Here is a 20,614-nt window from a genome sequence, read left to right on the forward strand (position 1 = left end):
GAACACTTACGGCTCAGAGAAGAGCGAGAGGAAAAACAGAGACAGAGAGACCTCGAAGAAAAAAGACTGGCATACGAGCACGAGTGCAAACTAGCGGAGATAGAAATACGCAAACTGAACAAAAACCTAGGGGTGCCCGAGCAACCGCACTCCCCGGGTCCTACCGAGCAGAAGGTCCACATCCCCAAGGATGTGGTCCGAGAATATCACCGGAACGACGACATACAGCAGTGGTTCAAGGCCTATGAGATTGCCATGACCGCCCACCGGGTCGCTCGAAGTGACTGGGGAGCCGGTCTATGGGGGAGATTCGTCAACTAGGGTCGTGATGCCCTGCTGCAGCTTCCGGACCATCAAATGACGTCCTATGACCACATGAAGGCCGCCCTCCTCAGTCGATATGGACTTACACCCGAAATGTACCGCCAGAGGTTCCGCAACTGCACCCGGATCCCAGGTACGACGTGGTTGGAATACGTGAACTATTTCAGCCGAGCCTTCGAGGGGTGGATCAAGGGTAACAACGTAACCACTTACGAACAACTCTTCAATCTCATTGTGTGGGAGCACCTCTCCAACAACTGCTTTGTCGAGCTCAGGCAGCACCTCCTCGACAGTAAATTGACTGAACCCCGGCAGCTCGCCACCGAGGCTGACCGGTGGGAGAGCACCCGAGTGGCCCGGAGTGGGCCGAATGAGCAGAACAGAACCAACCAAGGTCACCATCGTCCCCGAGGAGGAGGAGGAGGCCCGGGCCGGGGCAGAGACGCCGCCCCGGCCGCACCCACTAACGCCACCCCGGCCCCAGCAGGCCGGGGAAACCCCCCGATGCGCCCGGGGTTCCGAGCTAACGTGACGTGTCATCGATGCCAGCGAGTCGGCCACTATGCCAGTGACCCGACCTGCCCGAAGAACCAGGCCCCCGGGCCCCGCCAGATGGCGGCCGCCGCCCTGGGAGAAGAACAAGTCTCCGAAGACACGGAGACCTATGAGTCGGAGCAGTTCGAGTGGGAACCCGCCGCCATGACCCTGGCATGCCTAGGAGGAAGAGACATGGTCCCGCGGACTCCCCTGCCCGCCAACACTCGGAAGTACAGCCAATGGGTGAGCATCAATGGGCGCAAGGCCGAGGCCCTGCGTGACACCGGGGCCAGTGTGACGGCCGTCCGCTGTCACCTGGTGACCCCAGAACAAATCCTACCGAACGTACTTTGCCCCGTCCGATCGGCAGATAACTCGGAGAGCCTGTGTCGGATGGCCTGCGTCCCCTTCGAATGGGGAGGAGTGTCCGGCATGCTGAAAGTAACTGTCCGTGACGATGCCCCCGTAGACTGCCTCCTGGGGAACGATCTCGAGAGCTCCCCGTGGGCCGCTGTGGAAAGAAGAGAGCATCTGGGGATGTTGGGTCTCCCGGACTGGGCGTGCGTAACCACCCGGTCCATGGCCACCCGCACCATCCCTAGACCAGAAGAACCAGAATGGGCAGCACCTCCTCCCTCGATCACTCCAGAAGAAGACTTCCTCCAGACCGACCACCCGGACCCCACCCCAGAGGGGTCCACACAGCCCCCCGAGCTTCCCGACCTGGCTCAGTGGCGTCAAGAAGGGGGGCCCACCCAGGAACAATTCCGGCAGGAGCAAAAGACCTGCCCCTCCCTCGAGGGATTGCGACAGCAAGCGCTCGCCCAGAGCCAAGGAGACACCACCGGGGCCCACGGGGTTTATTGGGACAATGATCTCTTGTACAGCGAACAGAAAATCGCAGAACTGGGGGCCGGGCGAGTGCTGGTGGTGCCCCTCCACTTCAGAGACTTCCTGTTGAACCTAGCCCATGATGTCCCCTTGGCCGGGCACCTGGGCCAAGACAAGACCTACCACCGCCTGGTGACTCACTTTTTTTGGCCCAAAATGAGAAATGACGTATCCAACCATTGCCGGTCCTGCCCGACCTGCCAGGCCAGTGGGAAGAGCGGCCGCAAACTCAAGGCACCCCTACAACCATTCCCCGTGGTGACCACCCCGTTCGAAAGGGTGGGAATAGACATTGTGGGGCCCCTGGACCCCCGAACAGCACAGGGACATCGCTTCATCCTGGTCCTGGTGGATCACGCTACCCGCTATCCTGAGGCGGTCCCCCTTCGTACGATAACAGCCCCAGTAGTGGGTCGAGCCTTGATGGGGATCTTCTCTCGAGTGGGCTTCCCCCGGGAAGTCGTCAGCGACAGGGGTACGAACTTTATTTCAAAGTATATGAAATCCCTCTGGCAGCAGTGCGGAGTCACTTACCGATTCACCACCCCCTATCACCCCCAGGGGAACGGACTGGTCGAGCGGTTCAACCGCACCCTCAAGGGGATGATCATGGGGCTGGAAGAACCCCTACGCCGCCAGTGGGACGTGCTACTACCGTGCCTCCTCTTCGCCTACCGAGAAGTCCCCCAGAAGTCCCTCGGCTTCAGCCCCTTCGAACTCCTGTACGGACACCCCGTTCGCGGGCCTCTCAGCCTAGTGAAGGAGGAATGGGAAATGGCCCCCCTAAAGACCCCTCCGGACGTCTACAAATACCTCCTGACCCTCCGTAATCAGACCCGGAAATTCAGGGAGATCGCTAAAGCCAATCTGGAGGCCAGTCAAGAGGACATGAAGAAGTGGTACGACCAACATGCCTCCTCCATCGAGTTTGAACCGGGTCAGCAGGTATGGGTGATGTCCCCCATCGAACCATGTGCCTTGCAGGACAAATGGACGGGGCCCTTCAAGGTGATCGAGCGCAGGAGCCCCGTCACCTATCTCATCGACCTGGAGTCCCCCCGGAACCCCCTCCGGGTCCTCCACGCCAACCGACTCAAACCCCACTTCGTGCGCTCAGAGCTCAGCCTGCTGATGGCTACCGACAGTGGCGCAGAAGGAGACTCCGAGCCCCTCCCTGACCTACTGAGGACCCGGGAAAGAGATGGTTCGGTGGACGGGGTCCGACTCTCTGAGGCCCTGACCCCAGAGCAGCGTCAAGATTGCCGGGCCCTCCTGCTGCCGTTCGCAAACCTGTTCTCTCTCGCACCCGGAGTCACCTCCTGGTGTCTGCACGACGTGGACACGGGGGACAGTCCTCCTGTTCGACACCGGGCGTACCGAGTACCGGATCGGGTACGTACATGCATCCAAGAAGAAGTCTCCAAGATGCTCGCCCTCGGAGTCATCGAACCTTCGGACAGTCCCTGGGCCAGCCCGGTCGTCCTGGTCCCCAAGGCCGCGGCCCCGGGCACCACCCCTGAACTCCGGTTCTGCATTGACTATCGGGGTCTGAACGCGGTCACCCGAACCGACGCTCACCCTATCCCCCGAGCAGATGAACTAGTCGACCGTATGGGGGCAGCCCGCTACCTAAGCATCTTCGACCTGACAGCGGGCTACTGGCAGATCGGCCTCACCCCCAGAGCCCAAGAACGTTCCGCTTTCTCCACCCCGGATGGGCACTACCATTTCAGAGTGATGCCCTTCGGCATGAAGAACGCTCCAGCCACTTTTCAAAGACTGGTGAACCAGGTATTGGCAGGCCTCGAAGAATTCAGCGCCGCCTACCTGGACGACATCGCGGTATACAGCCGACACTGGACGGATCACCTCCACCACCTCAGAGAGGTCCTGCAGGCCCTCCAACAGGCCGGCCTCACCATAAAGGCCAGCAAGTGCCAAATCGGCCAGGGGTCCGTGACCTACCTCGGACACCAAGTGGGGAGCGGTCTGGTGGCCCCCCTCCAACTCAAGGTAGCTGCCATTCAGTCCTGGCAACCCCCCGAGACACAAACCGAGGTCCGAGCCTTCCTGGGGCTCACCGGATACTACCGGCGGTTTGTAAGGGACTATGGCAGCATTGTGGGGCCCCTCACGGAGCTCACGTCTAAGAACCACCCAAAAAGAGTCAACTGGACTCCCGACTGTCAAGCAGCCTTCGAGACGCTGAAGGCCGCCATGTGCACCGCTCCTGTGCTCCAGGCCCCCGACTACAGCCGCGAGTTCATCGTGCAGACCGATGCCTCCGACCAGGGTATTGGGGCCGTCCTCTCCCAACTGAACCCCGAGGGAGTGGACCAACCAGTGGCCTTCATCAGCAGACGCCTACTGCCCCGAGAACAGCGCTGGAGCACCATTGAGCGAGAGGCCTTCGCGGTGGTATGGGCCCTCAAGAAGCTCCGGCCGTACCTCTTCGGAACCCATTTCCGGGTACAGACGGACCATCGGCCCCTGCAATGGCTCATGCAGATGCGGGGGGAGAACCCCAAACTATTGCGATGGTCCATCTCCCTGCAGGGGATGGACTTCACTGTGGAACATCGCCCTGGCCAAGACCACGCCAACGCGGATGGCCTGTCCCGCTTTTTCCGCCTCGACGAGGAAAGTCCCCAAGAAGATGGGTGACTCTCCCCGCCTTCAGCTGGGGGGGACGCATGTTGGACAGGCCACATGAAGGGCTCGCTCCCTCCCCGCAGGACAGGGCCCGGGCCACCGTCAGCACCATTGCCCGGCCCAGCCGCCATCTTGGACACGGCACCACGCGGCCGCGCGGCCTCAGCCCGACCCCAACCCTGGGCCTGGCCAGGCCCCGACATCCCGGCACCACCCTCCACCCAGGAGGTGAACGGCCCACTTGGCAGGTCAATGGGAGTACGAAGTGTCGATGGCTCTCCCCGCCAGGTGCCGAGCACCCCCAGACTCCTCGGGCGCTGGCTCCGCCCACCTGCTGGGTGTCTTGACTCCCTCATCCCGGACCTCCCGACCTCCAAGAGCGAGGGTCCGGACATCAAAGGGCGCCAGACCTATAACTGGGGCAGCCCCAGGACAGGAAGGCAGTTGTATCCTGGAGTCGAGAGACACCGCGACGAACTCATCCTTGACGGACTGTTGGCGCTGCCACAGCCCTGCCTTGTGAACTATTGTCCTGCCTGCTGGCGCTGCCCTCTGTAACCTTCATCCTCGTGGGACCTGCTGGCGCTGCCGCGGCCCGTTGCAACCTGCATTCTCGTGGGACCTGCTGGCGCTGCCGCGGCCCGTTGTAACCTTCATCCTCGTTGGGACCTGCTGGCGCTGCCGCGGCCCGTTGCAACCTGCATCCTCGTGGGACCTGCTGGCGCTGCCGCGGCCCGTTGTAACCTCCATCCTCGTTGGGACCTGCTGGCGCTGCCGCGGCCCGTTGCAACCTGCATTCTCGTGGGACCTGCTGGCGCTGCCGCGACCCGTTGTAACCTTCATCCTCGTTGGGACCTGCTGGCGCTGCCGCGGCCCGTTGCCACCTACGACCTCTTCGGGACCTGCCGGCGCTGCCGCGGTCTGACCCATCCGAACACCGAGCTCGAGGATTGTGAGCTATCACCGTTACACACCCGTACCCGTGGGTACCAAGACTGTCCCGCTACCCCCTTCCCTTACTAGAGACTAGAATTGAGAGGATCATCGTGTCCTGATCGCCTTGTATCGTACCACACTACTACCCGAAGTGCCTATAAAAGGTTTTACCCTAATCTTTGTGTGGTGTCCATCTGTGGGGGGGAAGTTACCTGTCTGTGCGATCACTGTGCTCGGCCGGCCCTCCCGGTCCCCGTCTAACACCAGCACATAGCACACAGCACTCAACAGCATACAGCACTCTGCACTCAACAGCACTCAGCACTCTGCACTCAACAGCACTCTGCACTCAACAGCACACAGCACGCTGCACTCAACAGCACACAGCACGCTGCACTCAACAGTCCTCTGTTTCGGGTCTCTGCGGCCCATGCCGCTCGTGCGCTGAAGAATGTGGGCCAGGGTCAGCAGCTGGGTCGGGTCACTGGTGTAGAGCGACTTTTTATGCATGCGCCCAGGGAATGGTGTGGCGGATTTGGCGTTTTACTGCCTGTAGACTGGGGTGGCTCAATCACAGGGGAGAGCGCAGCGGCTTCTGGAAACAGAAGGGGTCCAGGATGATTGTGTGGCCCAAAGCAGCCTCAGAGACACACCAAGGATGGGCGCAGCCAGGCTGGCACTCTTTTTGATGTTGGGCTAGCGGTACTGAATATGTAGCCTGCTATGTATTGTAGCTGCTGTGCCTGGAGTCTGTGCGCTAATAGAGACCAGTGCTGGTGCAGTGTTTCAGGTGTTTTTGCCTGTCTACAATGGAGGCGGCAGTCCCAACGGCAGGTTTGTAATCCTGGAGGGGCCCGTTGCTGGTGAATGCACAGGCCGCTGAGGTGTCGAATCATCAAGGGTGGGGGAGGCACCTAGGCTCCAGTAACATCTTACCCCACTTATCTCCCTCAGGGACCTCAGCCAATCGACTGGATCACGCTCGGTGAGCTCGCGCGGGCACTATCCACGCGGAGCCGTGCACAGCGAGGTGGCGCACATGTTAACTGCGGGCTAACGATCAAACGGATCACTGCACCGCCTGCCTGAGATCTGCATATACTGAGGAGGGGGCAGAAGGCATCGCCACGCTCCCAGCACATTTACCACACCACAGTTCCTCCCTCAAGTCGTGTCCAGTCCTCGGGCCTGTCCTCCGCTATAGGATGCAGTCGGGGTCGGGAATCGCGGTCTTCCATGTGGCGATCAGCAGTTTGGAGCCAGTGTCGAAATGAGGCGACATTCGTATGTCTGGCGGTTCTGTTCTTGCTATGGTGCGGTCATGTTTAATGGGGGATATTTGCTGATTTGCTGGTGTAGCCAGCGGAGCTTCAATGCAATGCGGCCATTATGGTCCACGGCTTACCCGCCCCCCCCCCCCTTCTGGCGACTTTAATGTGCTTTCTCATCATGCCATAGCACATTAGAAGCCAGCCATATTATCTTTGCTTGTATTTATTGGTTATAGTCTCTTTTCGGGTGCCATTGTGACAATTTGGACTGAGGAGTGCCCATCTGTCAATATAGTGTGGGTTGCAGCTCAGCAACAATCATAAAACGACTACGAAATGAAAAAAAAAAAGCCTCGGCCTCGCACTCGTGCACCACTGCAGGCATATGTATGTGGCCCGCATCGCTATTGTTTAGGCACTAATCAAATGCTACAGCTGGCTGCGCCGCACGACGCCAACATAAATAAGGTCGGCACTTTCACACTCACCCCTTGCATGCAACCATTGTAACTCCACAGACCACACTTTGTCCCCAGCAGTCTCTTAGTATCGCGGCCGCCCCGGAAGTCAGGCACGGTCGCCTGTGACGGGGGCGGGGCCACGTTCAGACCGGAAGAGGAGGCAGGCGGAGTCGTTGCGTGTTGCGTCTCGCGGCCCGGGGCTCCTGTGAGCGGTGTAGAGCCCCTGGGCCGCGCCAGCAGGAGTTTGGGCGCCGCGTGCTGAGGTAAGGTAAGTTCCAAAAGGCTGGAGCGGGATTGGTGCACTTGTGTGTGTGTGTGTATGCTCGTGTGTATGTGTATGTATGTGTGCGACGGTGACGGCGGGGGGCGGGCGGGGGGGGGCCTGGGTGCACTTGTGTGTGTATGTGTCAGGGGTGGTGTCTGTATGTATGTATGTGCGTGCGTGCATGGGCGCTTGTGTGTGTGTGTATGCGCATGCGTGTGTGGTGCTTGCGCTTCCCAGGAGACAGCGCCTGGCCACAGCGCGCGTTCCAGTTGCAAATCGCCTCGAAGGATGCGCGCGGCCGGGACTGTCTCCTGGGAAGCACGCTCGGTGACATAAGATCTCGGCGGAGACGCGCTTCCGCGCGTCTTTAGCCGAGACCTAAAAAGGGGCCAAAGGGACCTCGCTCAAAAGCTGATGGAAATCGCTAAGTTTCAATTTTTTCCACGGGCACCTGAGAATGGCAGGGATAGGGGCAACTACAAGAGGATTTTCAAGTAAGAGATGACATTCAATAAGGTGGTGGTCTGTCCAGGCCATAGGTCTAGGGAGCAGGACTTTGGCCGATGTAAGGGAGGTGAAAAAAGGGTCTAGGATGTGACCACCAATATGTGTGTTATGTTGAATTAATTGAAAGAGTTGGAGAGCCTCCAGGTCAGCACAAGTACTACTGGCCACCGAGGGACAAGGGGAATCAAAATGGAGGTTGAGATCTCCAATTATGTTGAAATTGGCAGTTTTCAGAGCCAAAGAGCTTACTACATCGGGAAGGGCGGCCCTGAAGGCAGCATCAGGGCCCGGAGGCCGATAAACGAGTAAGCCAGAAAAAGCAAAGTGCGGATTAACAGAAACTGAAAAATAAGCACTTTCGCATCCCGCGATATCCATGGCCTTCCATGTACATGGATAACTGGTTTCAATAGCGGCTGCAATACCACCCCCTCTAGAGTCACGGTTAAGAGTGTAGATTGTATAGTCCAGAGGGAGTGCTAAGTTGATGACAGCCGAGGCGTCATTGTGGAGCCAAGTTTCAGACATGAAAAGAATATCGGGAACTTCATCAAGTAAGTTATGGACATCAAGATGGTGCTTGACCAAAGATCTAACATTGAGATGGTAGATCTTAAATAATGTAGGATCTGGTGACTTACGAAGAGCAGAACAATGAGTAGACATCGGGGTAGGTATAGAAAGCGTAAAGGCACAGCCGGGGCACCTGAAAGGGCCACACAGAGGGTGGAGATATGTCTCAGAGCAAGGGGGAAGGGTAAGACGGAGACGAAGTAAGTCTGTTCTAGAATACATGCCTAATGACTGCTAGAGGCAAAACAGGTAAACGTACCAGCCGAAGTGCAGAGCCCTGCCCTAGCGCTTCCTCTGCGCTGACGGGCGCAGACGGGCAGGACTCTGGCACGACTCCGGCGCAGTGAAGGCGCGACCCGCTGCGCGTCACCGCTGCGCGCTAAGGCAAAGTTTAAGTAGGGCGGGCGGAGGAGGGCCGCAAGGCTAGAGCGCTCGGTCCGGCGCCTCTAGAACGGCGCGTCCTCACCCAAGATGGCGCCTATTAAACTACCGGCGAGCTAAGAGCCCACAGAACCCAAACCCGCAAAGTAGCGGTGCAGGAACCAATTATGGTGCAAGTGGGGGCCAGGAGTCCCTATTAAAATCAGGGTACAAAGCAAATGAAAATAAAACAAGAATAGAAAAAGCGGTAAGTTTAAAAAGCGCGAAGCGCTATGCAGCAAAGTGTTGCAGCGTGTGGGTCTCAGCCACGCTGTTTATCCAGTAGAGAGTTCTGGCAAGCCAGGCGATGACCAGCCTTAAGTAGGGCGGGCGGAGGGCCGCAAGGCTAGAGCGCTCGGTCCGGCGCCTCTAGAACGGCGCGTCCTCACCCAAGATGGCGCCTATTAAACTACCGGCGAGCTAAGAGCCCACAGAACCTAAACCCGCAAAGTAGCGGTGCAGGAACCAATTATGGTGCAAGTGGGGGCCAGGAGTCCCTATTAAAATCAGGGTACAAAGCAAATGAAAATAAAACAAGAATAGAAAAAGCGGTAAGTTTAAAAAGCGCGAAGCGCTATGCAGCAAAGTGTTGCAGCGTGTGGGTCTCAGCCACGCTGTTTATCCAGTAGAGAGTTCTGGCAAGCCAGGCGATGACCAGCCTTAAGTAGGGCGGGCGGAGGAGGGCCGCAAGGCTAGAGCGCTCGGTCTGGCGCCTCTAGAACGGCGCGTCCTCACCCAAGATGGCGCCTATTAAACTACCGGCGAGCTAAGAGCCCACAGAACCCAAACCCGCAAAGTAGCGGTGCAGGAACCAATTATGGTGCAAGTGGGGGCCAGGAGTCCCTATTAAAATCAGGGTACAAAGCAAATGAAAATAAAACAAGAATAGAAAAAGCGGTAAGTTTAAAAAGCGCGAAGCGCTATGCAGCAAAGTGTTGCAGCGTGTGGGTCTCAGCCACGCTGTTTATCCAGTAGAGAGTTCTGGCAAGCCAGGCGATGACCAGCCTTAAGTAGGGCGGGCGGAGGAGGGCCGCAAGGCTAGAGCGCTCGGTCCGGCGCCTCTAGAACGGCGCGTCCTCACCCAAGATGGCGCCTATTAAACTACCGGCGAGCTAAGAGCCCACAGAACCCAAACCCGCAATGTAGCGGTGCAGGAACCAATTATGGTGCAAGTGGGGGCCAGGAGTCCCTATTAAAATCAGGGTACAAAGCAAATGAAAATAAAACAAGAATAGAAAAAGCGGTAAGTTTAAAAAGCGCGAAGCGCTATGCAGCAAAGTGTTGCAGCGTGTGGGTCTCAGCCACGCTGTTTATCCAGTAGAGAGTTCTGGCAAGCCAGGCGATGACCAGCCTCAAGTAGGGCGGGCGGAGGAGGGCCGCAAGGCTAGAGCGTTCGGTCCGGCGCCTCTAGAACGGCGCGTCCTCACCCAAGATGGCGCCTATTAAACTACCGGCGAGCTAAGAGCCCACAGAACCCAAACCCGCAAAGTAGCGGTGCAGGAACCAATTATGGTGCAAGTGGGGGCCAGGAGTCCCTATTAAAATCAGGGTACAAAGCAAATGAAAATAAAACAAGAATAGAAAAAGCGGTAAGTTTAAAAAGCGCGAAGCGCTATGCAGCAAAGTGTTGCAGCGTGTGGGTCTCAGCCACGCTGTTTATCCAGTAGAGAGTTCTGCAGCCCTTAGGGGCCTTCTCTGGTCACAGTGCCCTGGGAACCTGGGGTACCATTTACCAGGGGTGGACCTGTGGCCAGAGATGCCAATTGGGTTTAGGCTTGAATGCAGTTTAAGGGAAGGAACACAGGCCCTGGGTACCTGATTGGCAGGAGCCCAGGGTACACTCAGTCAAGGTACATCAGCAATTCAGCAAAAAAGTGGGGGCATACCATGCAAGAAAGAGGGCACTTTTTCACAGTGTTTAAACCCGGATATGCTATGAAACATAATCACTCTTTTGGAATTGCAGAGAAGTAAAAGTTCGTTTTTACTGGTTACACAGAATATGGAAAAGGCTTGTACCTGTAATTTTGTTAAGTCGTGCCCTTTTTGCTTGAAATGAAGTTCCTTCATTAGTTTTTCGCTTAACAGTTATTGAAGTTTCTGTCTGTGGCAATATAATCTTCGGAACAGGAACATCCACTACGGGCAAATCTGCATTTAATGAAGAAAATAAAAAAGGTAATTAGAAAAAAACTAAGTTTTAAAACTACATTATTAAGAATTTCCCTGAACTGTAAAGTGTTAAACAGCCAATCAATCTTATTAAATAGTTCCTTAGCTAAACCCCTTTATGGGTTAGGTACATCTGATAGTTAGCACACCCAATCAACATTATTGCTGTAACACAAAATAAATATATTTGCTATTGAGCAATGGGAGCAAGTAGGCGGTCTTTAGAGGAACATTTTCATGTTCTGTCTGAGGTCTTAGAAGAGAAATAAGATGTAAGATGTGAAATACTTAGCTGGGAGGCAGGAACTAGTCAGAGGTGTGCAGAAAGGGAAGAATGTGAGGATGCTCTGGGCAAAAAAAGCTGAGGGTCGAAACTGGGTCATGAAACAGAGGAGAACTTGACAGTGATTGGTGATCATGGATAGTTTATATGAATTACGGTACCTAGTGGCTGGGTTTTTCTTTTACTCACGAAGGTCTGTACTTGTCACAACAGAAATGTCTCACCCATTGTTCAGTGCTTACCTAGCCTCTGTTATTTCTTTGTTGCTAGTGATATACATACATACAGACATACTTACATGTAACATACAAACCAGGCCTAACTGTATAGAACAATTGTGGCGCACGAATGCTGTAGAGCGTTTATGTGCAAGGCGTAGGTCCCAGAGAAAAATAAATTACTTACCTGTAAATCCAGTAACCCAGTTTTGGTATCTTTATAGATTGGCATGCTCGATTCAATCCCTGATATTAGGGTGGAAGTCCCTGGTAATCTCATAAATACCAGCAAACTGTCCAAAAATGGCCATAGGCCTCAACAGGGTTTCTTTAGTAGCACATCCACCTCATTTGAAGCAACACAATCATTAGCCAATAAGGACTAAGTGCTAAGTTCTTCTACTTCCCCTTTGGCCACCATAGCTCAGATGTAAACCACACATGTAGGAGGAGGTCCCAGAGAGGAGCTCTGCTCTCATAGCCTCTCTGACATTATCGTCTTACGTACCTGGTGGTCTGCCCTTCGTCTTGAACCAGCCATCCAGATTACTGCAAGATGTTGCTGGGATATTTTCGTGGTAAATGTTCATTTTATGGCACAGGAAGACCTCTTTTGTGTCATCAACCATCATCATGAGTGATTGTGTGAAAATCCAGCACTCTTGATGTCCTGAATGAGCAGCTGCTCTTAATGGTGAAGTTGGTCATCCTCATCGATGAAGAAACATTTAACATAGTTGAGAACATACACATTGAAACTTGCAACATCGGCCTCATTAATGACCAGGAGATCTTAGTAAACAACCAAGAACTCATCAACGACAATGGCTCATGGCAAGACCACCATTGTGGACGACAACGCCATTGATGGCTATCTCAAGAATCTCTCACCTTCCACTGTCAATGACACTGTCTATGTCAAACCGTAAGGAAAAGCCCCTTTATGTTCGGTCACCTCTAAGTTTTTCAGTGGATGTTGCTGGTTTGTCCACTTTGAGAGTGCACTGATGCCTGCTAACCAGAACTCCGTGCCAGTGCCCTGACCCTAAAGTGTATTTCAAATTGGCTTTGCCCAATTGGAAATGGCTAACTTACCTGAAAGTCCCTAGTAAACGGTACTCTGGTACCCAGAGCATGCAAGTTAGAGAGGTACCTTACGGCTTTTAGCACTGATTGTGGCACTCTAGAAAGGCCCAAAGTAAAACAAGTCCCCCACCACCACTGCAGACTGGTAGAGCAGTCGTGCACTGTTTGCCATTGCCTTCAAAGGCAAAGTTTGGCTAAGTTACTACTTCCCTTGGACATGTGTGTAAGTCACCCCTTTAGCAGGCCTACCAAGCCCTAAAGGCAGGAGGCAACATATGACACTGGTAGGACAAGTATTTTACATGTCCTGACAGTAAAAGTGAAGCAACATTTTTTACTGTGGAAAGACTTGGTCGCCAAATTGGCGATAAACACTGACAACTCAGCTGTGCTAACTTCTGAACATTGCTAATTTCTGAACATGCAGCTGAGTAGGAGCTCTCTTGCAGGAGCTCCAGGGTAGGGGATCACTGCATTGGACAATATCCCTCATTAAACTCGCCATCCACTCGTTTCCCTCGACCTACAAGCATCACTACAAGCAACTGGTTCGCATTAAGAAAATAAAATATTTTCCACTCACCTGGATGACGCTCTACACTGCTACGACCGGGACCTTCCTGCCTCATCGACCCCCTCCTGGCTTGGGCGCCTTGAAGACGCAGGCCACTGGCTTCTTCCTCCATGACTTCACCTCGCCGCTAGCGCTGGGGACCCGATGCTCCTCCTGGCCACTGACCGCCCAACGCTGTGATTCGCCTGCAGGGGTCCGGCTTGGATGGTCACGGAGACCTTAACATTGGGTCTGTGCTTTCTGTCAGAGACTGAGTTCTGGGCACCACGTCGCCTCTGGGATGCAGCTCTGCACCGATGCAGCCGCACTGAAGATTTCCCCAGCTCCATGCCGCCTCCCTGCCGAGGAATGTGCTGCTCGTTGTCTCCTCCTGCGGTAGGCCAACGATTGACCTGTGACGGCTGACTCAGCTGCTAGTTTGCAAAGATAGCCATCGGCCATCGACAGTGGCAGCATCTTCCTCATCGCCGCCGAGCCCCTGGGAGTTGCACGGCTCATCTCCGCTTCATGAGTGCCTGTATCTTCAAGGCGCCTCGGCACTTTCCAGTGCTCCCGCTCCATCCGTGGCTTACCCAGTTTGCCGCCCAGTTCTCCATGCCCAGTTCACCGCCACGATGCTGTATGCTGATGACCCGACTGCCCGGCCAACAATAGATACTGCGATGACCCCCCCACCGGAAACAAGCATTGGAAATGCAATAGGTCTCGCATTAGAAAAGTTGGAGCTATTGGCCTTGTAAATCTAATAATTTTTTAAGTTATGTCTATGTTTTTATAATAGCAAATGTATTAATTTTGTTATTGTAAATGTCAATATTTATAGAATTTGCAAATGTGACACCTATAGCATTATTTAAAAAAAAATTGTGTCATTTGTAATAAAGCTTGAAACATTGAGAGAACATATTTGAACAAGTGATGCTGTGGTGGCGCTGAGTGATGCTGTGGTTGCGCTGAGGGATGCTGTGGTTGCGCTGAGGGATGCTGTGGTTGCGCTGAGGGATGCTGTGGTTGCGCTGAGGGATGCTGTGGTTGCGCTGAGGGATGCTGTGGTTGCGCTGAGGGATGCTGTGGTTGCGCTGAGGGATGCTGTGGTTGCGCTGAGGGATGCTGTGGTTGCGCTGAGGGATGCTGTGGTGGCGCTGATTGGTGCTGTGGTGGCGCTGATTGGTGCTGTGGTGGCGCTGAGTGATGCTGTGGTTGCGCTGATTAGTGCTGTGGTGGTGCTGAGGTGGTGCTGTGGTGGTGCTGTGGTGGTGGTGCTGTGGTGGTGGTGTGGTGGTGGTGCTGTGGTGGTGCTGTGGTGGTGCTGAGTGCTGCTGTGGTGGTGCTGATTAGTGCTGTGGTGGTGGTGCTGAGTGGTGCTGTGGTGGTGCTGAGGTGGTGCTGTGGTGGTGGTGCTGTGGTGGTGGTGCTGTGGTGGTGGTGCTGTGGTGGTGGTGCTGTGGTGGTGCTGAGTGCTGCTGTGGTGGTGCTGAGTGATAATGTGGTGGTGCTGAGTGGTGCTGCTGAGTGGTGCTGCTGAGTGGTGCTGCTGAGTGGTGCTGCTGAGTGGTGCTGCTGAGTGGTGCTGCTGAGTGGTGCTGCTGAGTGGTGCTGTGGTGGTGCTGAGTGATGCTGTGGTGGTGCTGAGTGGTGATGCTGAGTGGTGCTGTGTTGGTGCTGAGTGGTGCTGAGTGGTGCTGTGGTGGTGCTGAGTGATAATGTGGTGGTGCTGAGTGATGCTGGTTTAGCACTGAGTGGTGCTGTGGTGGTGCTGAGTGGTGAGAGGGTGGGTGAGAGGGTGAGGGTGTGTGTGAGGGTCAGGGTGTGTGTGAGGGTGAGGGGGGTGTGAGGGTGAGGGGGTGTGTGAGGGTGAGGGGGTGTGAGGGTGAGGGGGTGTGTGAGGGTGAGGGGGTGTGTGTAAGGGTGAGGGTGTGTGGGAGGGTGAGGGGCGGTGTGAGGGTGAGATTGTTATTGTGGGAGCGGTGTGGTCAGGTGCTCTGCAATAGGGACTCTTATTTGAAGCTGTGACGATTAGGGCTGAGATGAGTTTTGTCTTCGCCACAGTCTTTTGAAACTATAAAACTGTCAACATTTTCAATGTATACCTAGTCCGATATGTCTGGCAGAGATAACCTTGCAAAAAATCAATACCACCTTACTATCTCCGAAAGGCTTAGTCAGCTTTTTTTCACACGTAGTGTACCCACTCGTGCAACATACAAATTGTTCTCCCTACAAAGAACCTGCAAATCATTGAGAGCAATTTATTGTCTAGCTCAGAAGTCTTCTTTTACTAAAAACTCCTGGCAAGTTGAAAGTGATCCATGTTTTTCTGTAACTGTATAAAGTATTTTAGTTATACATAAAGTGCTACAATAACCTTGGATTTGAGAGGGCTATATAAAAACATTAAATAAAATGCTAGTCCCTGTGCAGGGTTAACCGTCTGGGAACTGCACATTCTCAAGCCTCTGCGTATCACCACGTATATGGCAAGAACAATTGAACCATCACAAACCGTCGGTTCCGCAGGCGTTCTTTCATCCTTATTTTGCCTACTTATGACTGTCACACAAAACATAACCCATTTAAGTACTTTCTGGCGGGGCAAAAGTGGAAAGGTAAAAAAACCAAGAGGTGGTTTATTATGTCATAATGCGCTGATCATCGAGTAAGGAAGAAAGCAAGCAATATCGAGAGGTGGTGGGGCCAGGGTGAAGGGTTAAGGGGTAGGGAGAGACGGCACAGGCTGGGCAGGTTGCGATCTGGGTGGCAGGAAACAGGACGCTTTGATGTGGTGTGCGAGGCGGGCAGAAAGGACGGGGGGAGGTGGGAGGAGGAGTGGTGCAGGCGTGGGGCGGGGAGCGGAGCCTTTGAAGAGACAAATGGTGGTTTGTGACCTAGCTGGTTTTTGAACGCGAACGGAGCACATGAACTCGGGCAAATCCGGCTGGTTTCATAGCTTATTTGGCCTACATAAATTTCCATAAAGACATGGAGCATTCAACTGCCAGACCCCAGTCACTTCAATAGTGCCTTACAGAAGTTCATTAAGCGTTTCTGTGATTGCATGGTGAAAGCCGGGTTTTATAGTATTTTGTGTACAGTGGTGAATAACATCATTCTTACACATAACCCTTTAGCGAGGCAAAACTCTAACTAGCCGGTCTCACGCCTTTGCCATGTGACACTCTGCATGTCTCCTCTTGTAATCATACTGTTTTCATTATCCTTCTGTGGCAGGGAATACAATTGAGCTTTCTTTCTTTTCAAGTGATGCAATTAGCCTCTCTGCTCCAGCATTCTGTCTGTGCAATGTCAATGTTAAACGTTGCTTTCTCCACGTTAAATGTCGACATTTCTCTGCCTTAAAGGGAGCCGATTTAAAAAGAAATACCTTTTACTACATTCAAGGGAATCACAAAAATTCTAAGCACATGCAACTGAGAGCCTGATTAAAAGTTTGGGGATAGTCCGTCACAATTTTCTAGTATAGTCCAAGTGCTACAGCCATGGGATATAATGTACTTGTTGTAGTAAGGGCGACGGGATTTCTGTCACATTTGCGACGTACACCGAATTCTAAAGTAGGGCCATTTTGTCCATTGTGTCCTAGCCTAAAAAACGTTGGGCTTTTTAAATTTAAGTTTATTATAAGCCGTTTTCCCATAGACGAGTACGACTGCGAAGAAATAACCACATTTAAATGTATGCACATATGGATTAAATGGCTTAATATTTTACAGAAGAATTGTTTATGGTCCACGGCTGTGAGGTTTGTTATAGAAGCAGAGACAGCTTTGCACCATACATCAGTGGGGTCCACCGAGCCGGAAAGGCCATTTGTGTGAAGCTTCACTGCGGGGCCGACATATGGTGGGGCAAGGAGAGTTAAGTGGAAAGGTAAAACAAGCCAAGCTCAGAGGCCCGGGGGGGGAGGGGGTCTTTGTGAATGCAGATGGGAGCAGCCCAAGCTGTCCCCGGCTCTGGAGGCCTCTGGGCCTCGGAGGTATCAAGCGCCTCTCTGAAATCAGGGGATGTGCTTGAGAAATAGAGTCGAGGGACAGCGAGTGCTCCCGCAGCATTGAGGACACGGCCAGTCAGAGGATGAAGTGTGAAGGGCCCCGGGGTGTGAGGAAAAGGGGGAGACGTCAGGGGGAGGGGAGGATGCGTGGGATGTGGGAGAGGCGGGGGTGGAAGGATGAGGTGCGTTACTGAAATAGAGGCGAGAGGACAATGCAGAAGGGAGAGGGGGCAGAAATATGAAAGAAAATAGCAAAGAGGGATATGGAAAAATAGGAATGACCAGCAGGATAGAGGAGTAATAACAAGACAGAGCTGGGAGGGGTACTGGGCACGAAGGAAGGAGAAATGCAGGCAGACTGCATATAAAAAGTAAAAAAAAAAAAAAGATAAAATAAAAGGAGACACGGCCTAGCGGCCGTGAGGGAAAAAAGTTTTTTTTAAAACAAGACGGAGGGCATTGCTGTGGGGAGGGGGGAGTAGAAATGAGACACGGCCGCAGCAGGGGTAGTGTGAAGCAGCAGGGGCCTTTGAAGTGAAGCTTCACTTCAAAGGTGAGGGAGGAGTGCGGCTGAGGCAGAGCGCACGCTGGGGGAAGCTTGTGGGGCGGAGCGGGAAGAGCTTCTGGGGAACAGATGGCTGGCGATTTGATGCTGTGCACGCGCATTTTAGGTAAATGCCCTTGCGCATTGACCTAAAAGCGCACGGGCACAGCATCAAATCGCCAGCTAGTTAAACCTCTGTTTAAGCCCCTATAGTCTCGCTCCGCTCAATGTGCATTCGCATTGAGAGGCCGAGACCTAAAAACTGTTGATGGTGCGTTGATCCCCCCACCGGTCACAAGGTGAGGCCTGCCTCTCTTGCGCTGTTTTGTCCCAGCTCAGCGCATCGGAATCAGACGTTGCTCCAGCTCTCCCTAACACGCCACAGCTCAACTGACTTTGGGAGATCTGACTTGCGAGATCGGCTGACGGGATTCCTAGCAGGGATTGCAGGCAGAGCTTTGGAACGCAGCACCGACACTAAGTGAGGCCTCCCTCGCCTATCCCAGCAATGCCCTAGTTGATGGATTGTTTGGACTCGAGGGAAGACACTTTCTGGGAGCGCTGATTTCAAATTGGGAATTAAATGGTTATAGTGGCAGGGTTGAATTCTGGAGCGAAACAGCGCTGGCATGAATGGAGTAGTAACTGCTACACCGAAATTGCGTGATCCAACTAGCCTTACAAAATGGTGCCAAAGCCGAGATCTGACGACTTCGAGGCCCCTCAAGATGGACACGTTGCCATTAGAATAACACTCCTGATCTATTTTTTTCCTTTGAATTTTAAACTGCTCCCTTCCTTAGCCTGGAGCTCCACCTTGTGGCCTGTGTTTAACAATGCTCCCACCTTGACAATCTGTGCAGATTGATGACCCGGTATTTTTTGATCCTGAACCTAGCGATCCTCACCTTGAGTAGCTTTGCGGGGATTGATTGCTTGCTTTGCTGGGGATATTTCAACATTGCTTTATTATAGCTCCCTCCATGTGTAGCTGTGCTGTAATTGTTTGCTTCGCTGGACTGTGTCAATCACCCCCCTCCCCCTTTTTCTTTTGCTACCATTGCCTAGTCTCCTTAGCCTTTTCTATCCCGACTGCCCTGTTTCATACTTGCTTATATAATTTACCATGACCTTTTGCTTTTACCATCTAGTACCCCTGTATATTGCACCCAGAGATCCCTGGTCAATGCTTCATATATTGATTTGGAATTTCAGTTCGATTGTTGAATCACCACAGTCTATTTAAAAGGTTATGGTGTACCAAATGCTCGGCGGATCTCTTCTTCCCACCAACTGATTCCACTTTCTCTACCTCTATCGCCCGACTCTCCCCAATACGTCCTCCCTGATACACATTCTCTCTTTTGCTTAGGTCTATGTTTTACTTTGTTCACAAGCAATTATGTAAAGCAGTATTGCTGATTGTCTATGTCAGGCCCTACAAAATTGTATGACTAATCAATCGATCGTCCGATAACTTTTGCCTTTTACCTCTCATCTACAGTCTCTCCCACTACCTCCGAACTCCGTCTGACTACCGCTTCCTTCGCACCTATTTACTTGACTCATATTCCCCTGTCTATGGCCCCTTTCTCTCATATCATCTTGTGACCACATTCCCTTTCTTTGTTCTTTTCCTCTGCGGAATCCTCCCCTTAACCAACACCGCGTCCTTCCACTCCTCCCTTTCCACGTCTCTCCCTCCACAGCTTCAACACACTGCCCTCCCTTGACTTCTCACGTGACTATCTGATTTACCTCTCTCCTACCTTTTTCTTTGCCCAATATGCCTCCTCTCAATTTCCCTTCCCCGTCCCAGGACCTTTCTCTATCTAAACATGGTCCCAACTCCTGGTCCATTCCGTACCCCCCCAATCTTTCTAAAAACGCTAGAAAAAAACTCAAACACAACCTCCTCATTCGTAATCCTGAAACACTTATTGTTGACAACTTCTACAGCCCTACCGCCCCCATTAAAACTAATTACATCTTCTATTCCAAACGCCCCTCTAAATGGAAAAGCATTTTCACTAAACATCTCCCAGTCACAAAAACTTCCATAATACCCCATGGCCACAAACTTTCCACCACTCCCTCTCCAACCTTTTGTGGGGAAATCAACATCTCCATTTTTAAAACTGGAAACATCCTCATCCAAGTGGCCGTACCCCATCTTAACACCTTCGAACTCCATTTCAGATCCTTGGCCATCCAACTTTCCAATTCCTCCAATAACCTCCCATACTCTCCACCTCCTCTCTCCCCACAGACCCCGCCCCACCAGCCCTGCTCTCCCGCCCCTAACCTTTCAACATCCAATTACACTATGCAAACGTTGCCACCCATCCCCTCTTTCCTCACTATGAACCCCCCCCTCTCCCCTTGATCCTCTCCTCACCCCCACACTCCCTATCCCCCTTGCACCCAATCAGCCCACCCATTCCCCTCCCTATAACTCCTCCCTCCCGGCCCTCTATCACGGTCTCCCCTTCTTTTCCTCCGCCAACCCCCCTCACTCCTCCTCACACCCGCCGAATCACAATACTCCTCACCCAGATTCCCCTTCGTTTCCTCCCCCACCCCCTCAATTCCTCCTCCCCCAACTCATCCTCACACCCTCTGAATCACACTACCCCCCACCCTTCTTCTCCCAACTCATCCTCTCCCCCCCCGAACTACACTCTTCCCATTGTCTCCCCCCTCACTCCTACACCACTCCACAACTGTACCTCCCTTCTATCTCCAAACTCCTCATCCCCAGAGGTCTCATCTCCCCCCTACCCCACCCTGTCACTCCTTCTCCCCTTCAACTACAGCCCTCCCTGCTCTCCTGCCTGCATCGGCACATCTCCTCCTCAGAACAGGCCTCCTGCCTGCATCTGCTCACTGCC

The 20,614-nt window shown here is 53.4% G+C and overlaps 1 protein-coding gene across 4 annotated transcripts in view; it reads right to left on the reverse strand.

The window, feature by feature from the left end:
* Nucleotides 1–20,614, reverse strand: part of PHF20L1 (PHD finger protein 20 like 1) — an 813,558-nt gene that overhangs the window by 559,357 nt on the left and 233,587 nt on the right. For all 4 annotated transcript variants that reach the window (XM_078686744.1, XM_078686740.1, XM_078686743.1 and 1 more), the window contains one exon: nucleotides 10,857–10,988. In XM_078686744.1, coding sequence (XP_078542870.1) covers nucleotides 10,857–10,988 — 132 coding nt within the window. The remainder of the gene's footprint in view (nucleotides 1–10,856; nucleotides 10,989–20,614) is intronic.

This window comes from Lissotriton helveticus, chromosome 4_1, assembly GCF_964261635.1.
Source record: "Lissotriton helveticus chromosome 4_1, aLisHel1.1, whole genome shotgun sequence".
NCBI classification, from domain to species: Eukaryota; Metazoa; Chordata; class Amphibia; order Caudata; family Salamandridae; genus Lissotriton; species Lissotriton helveticus.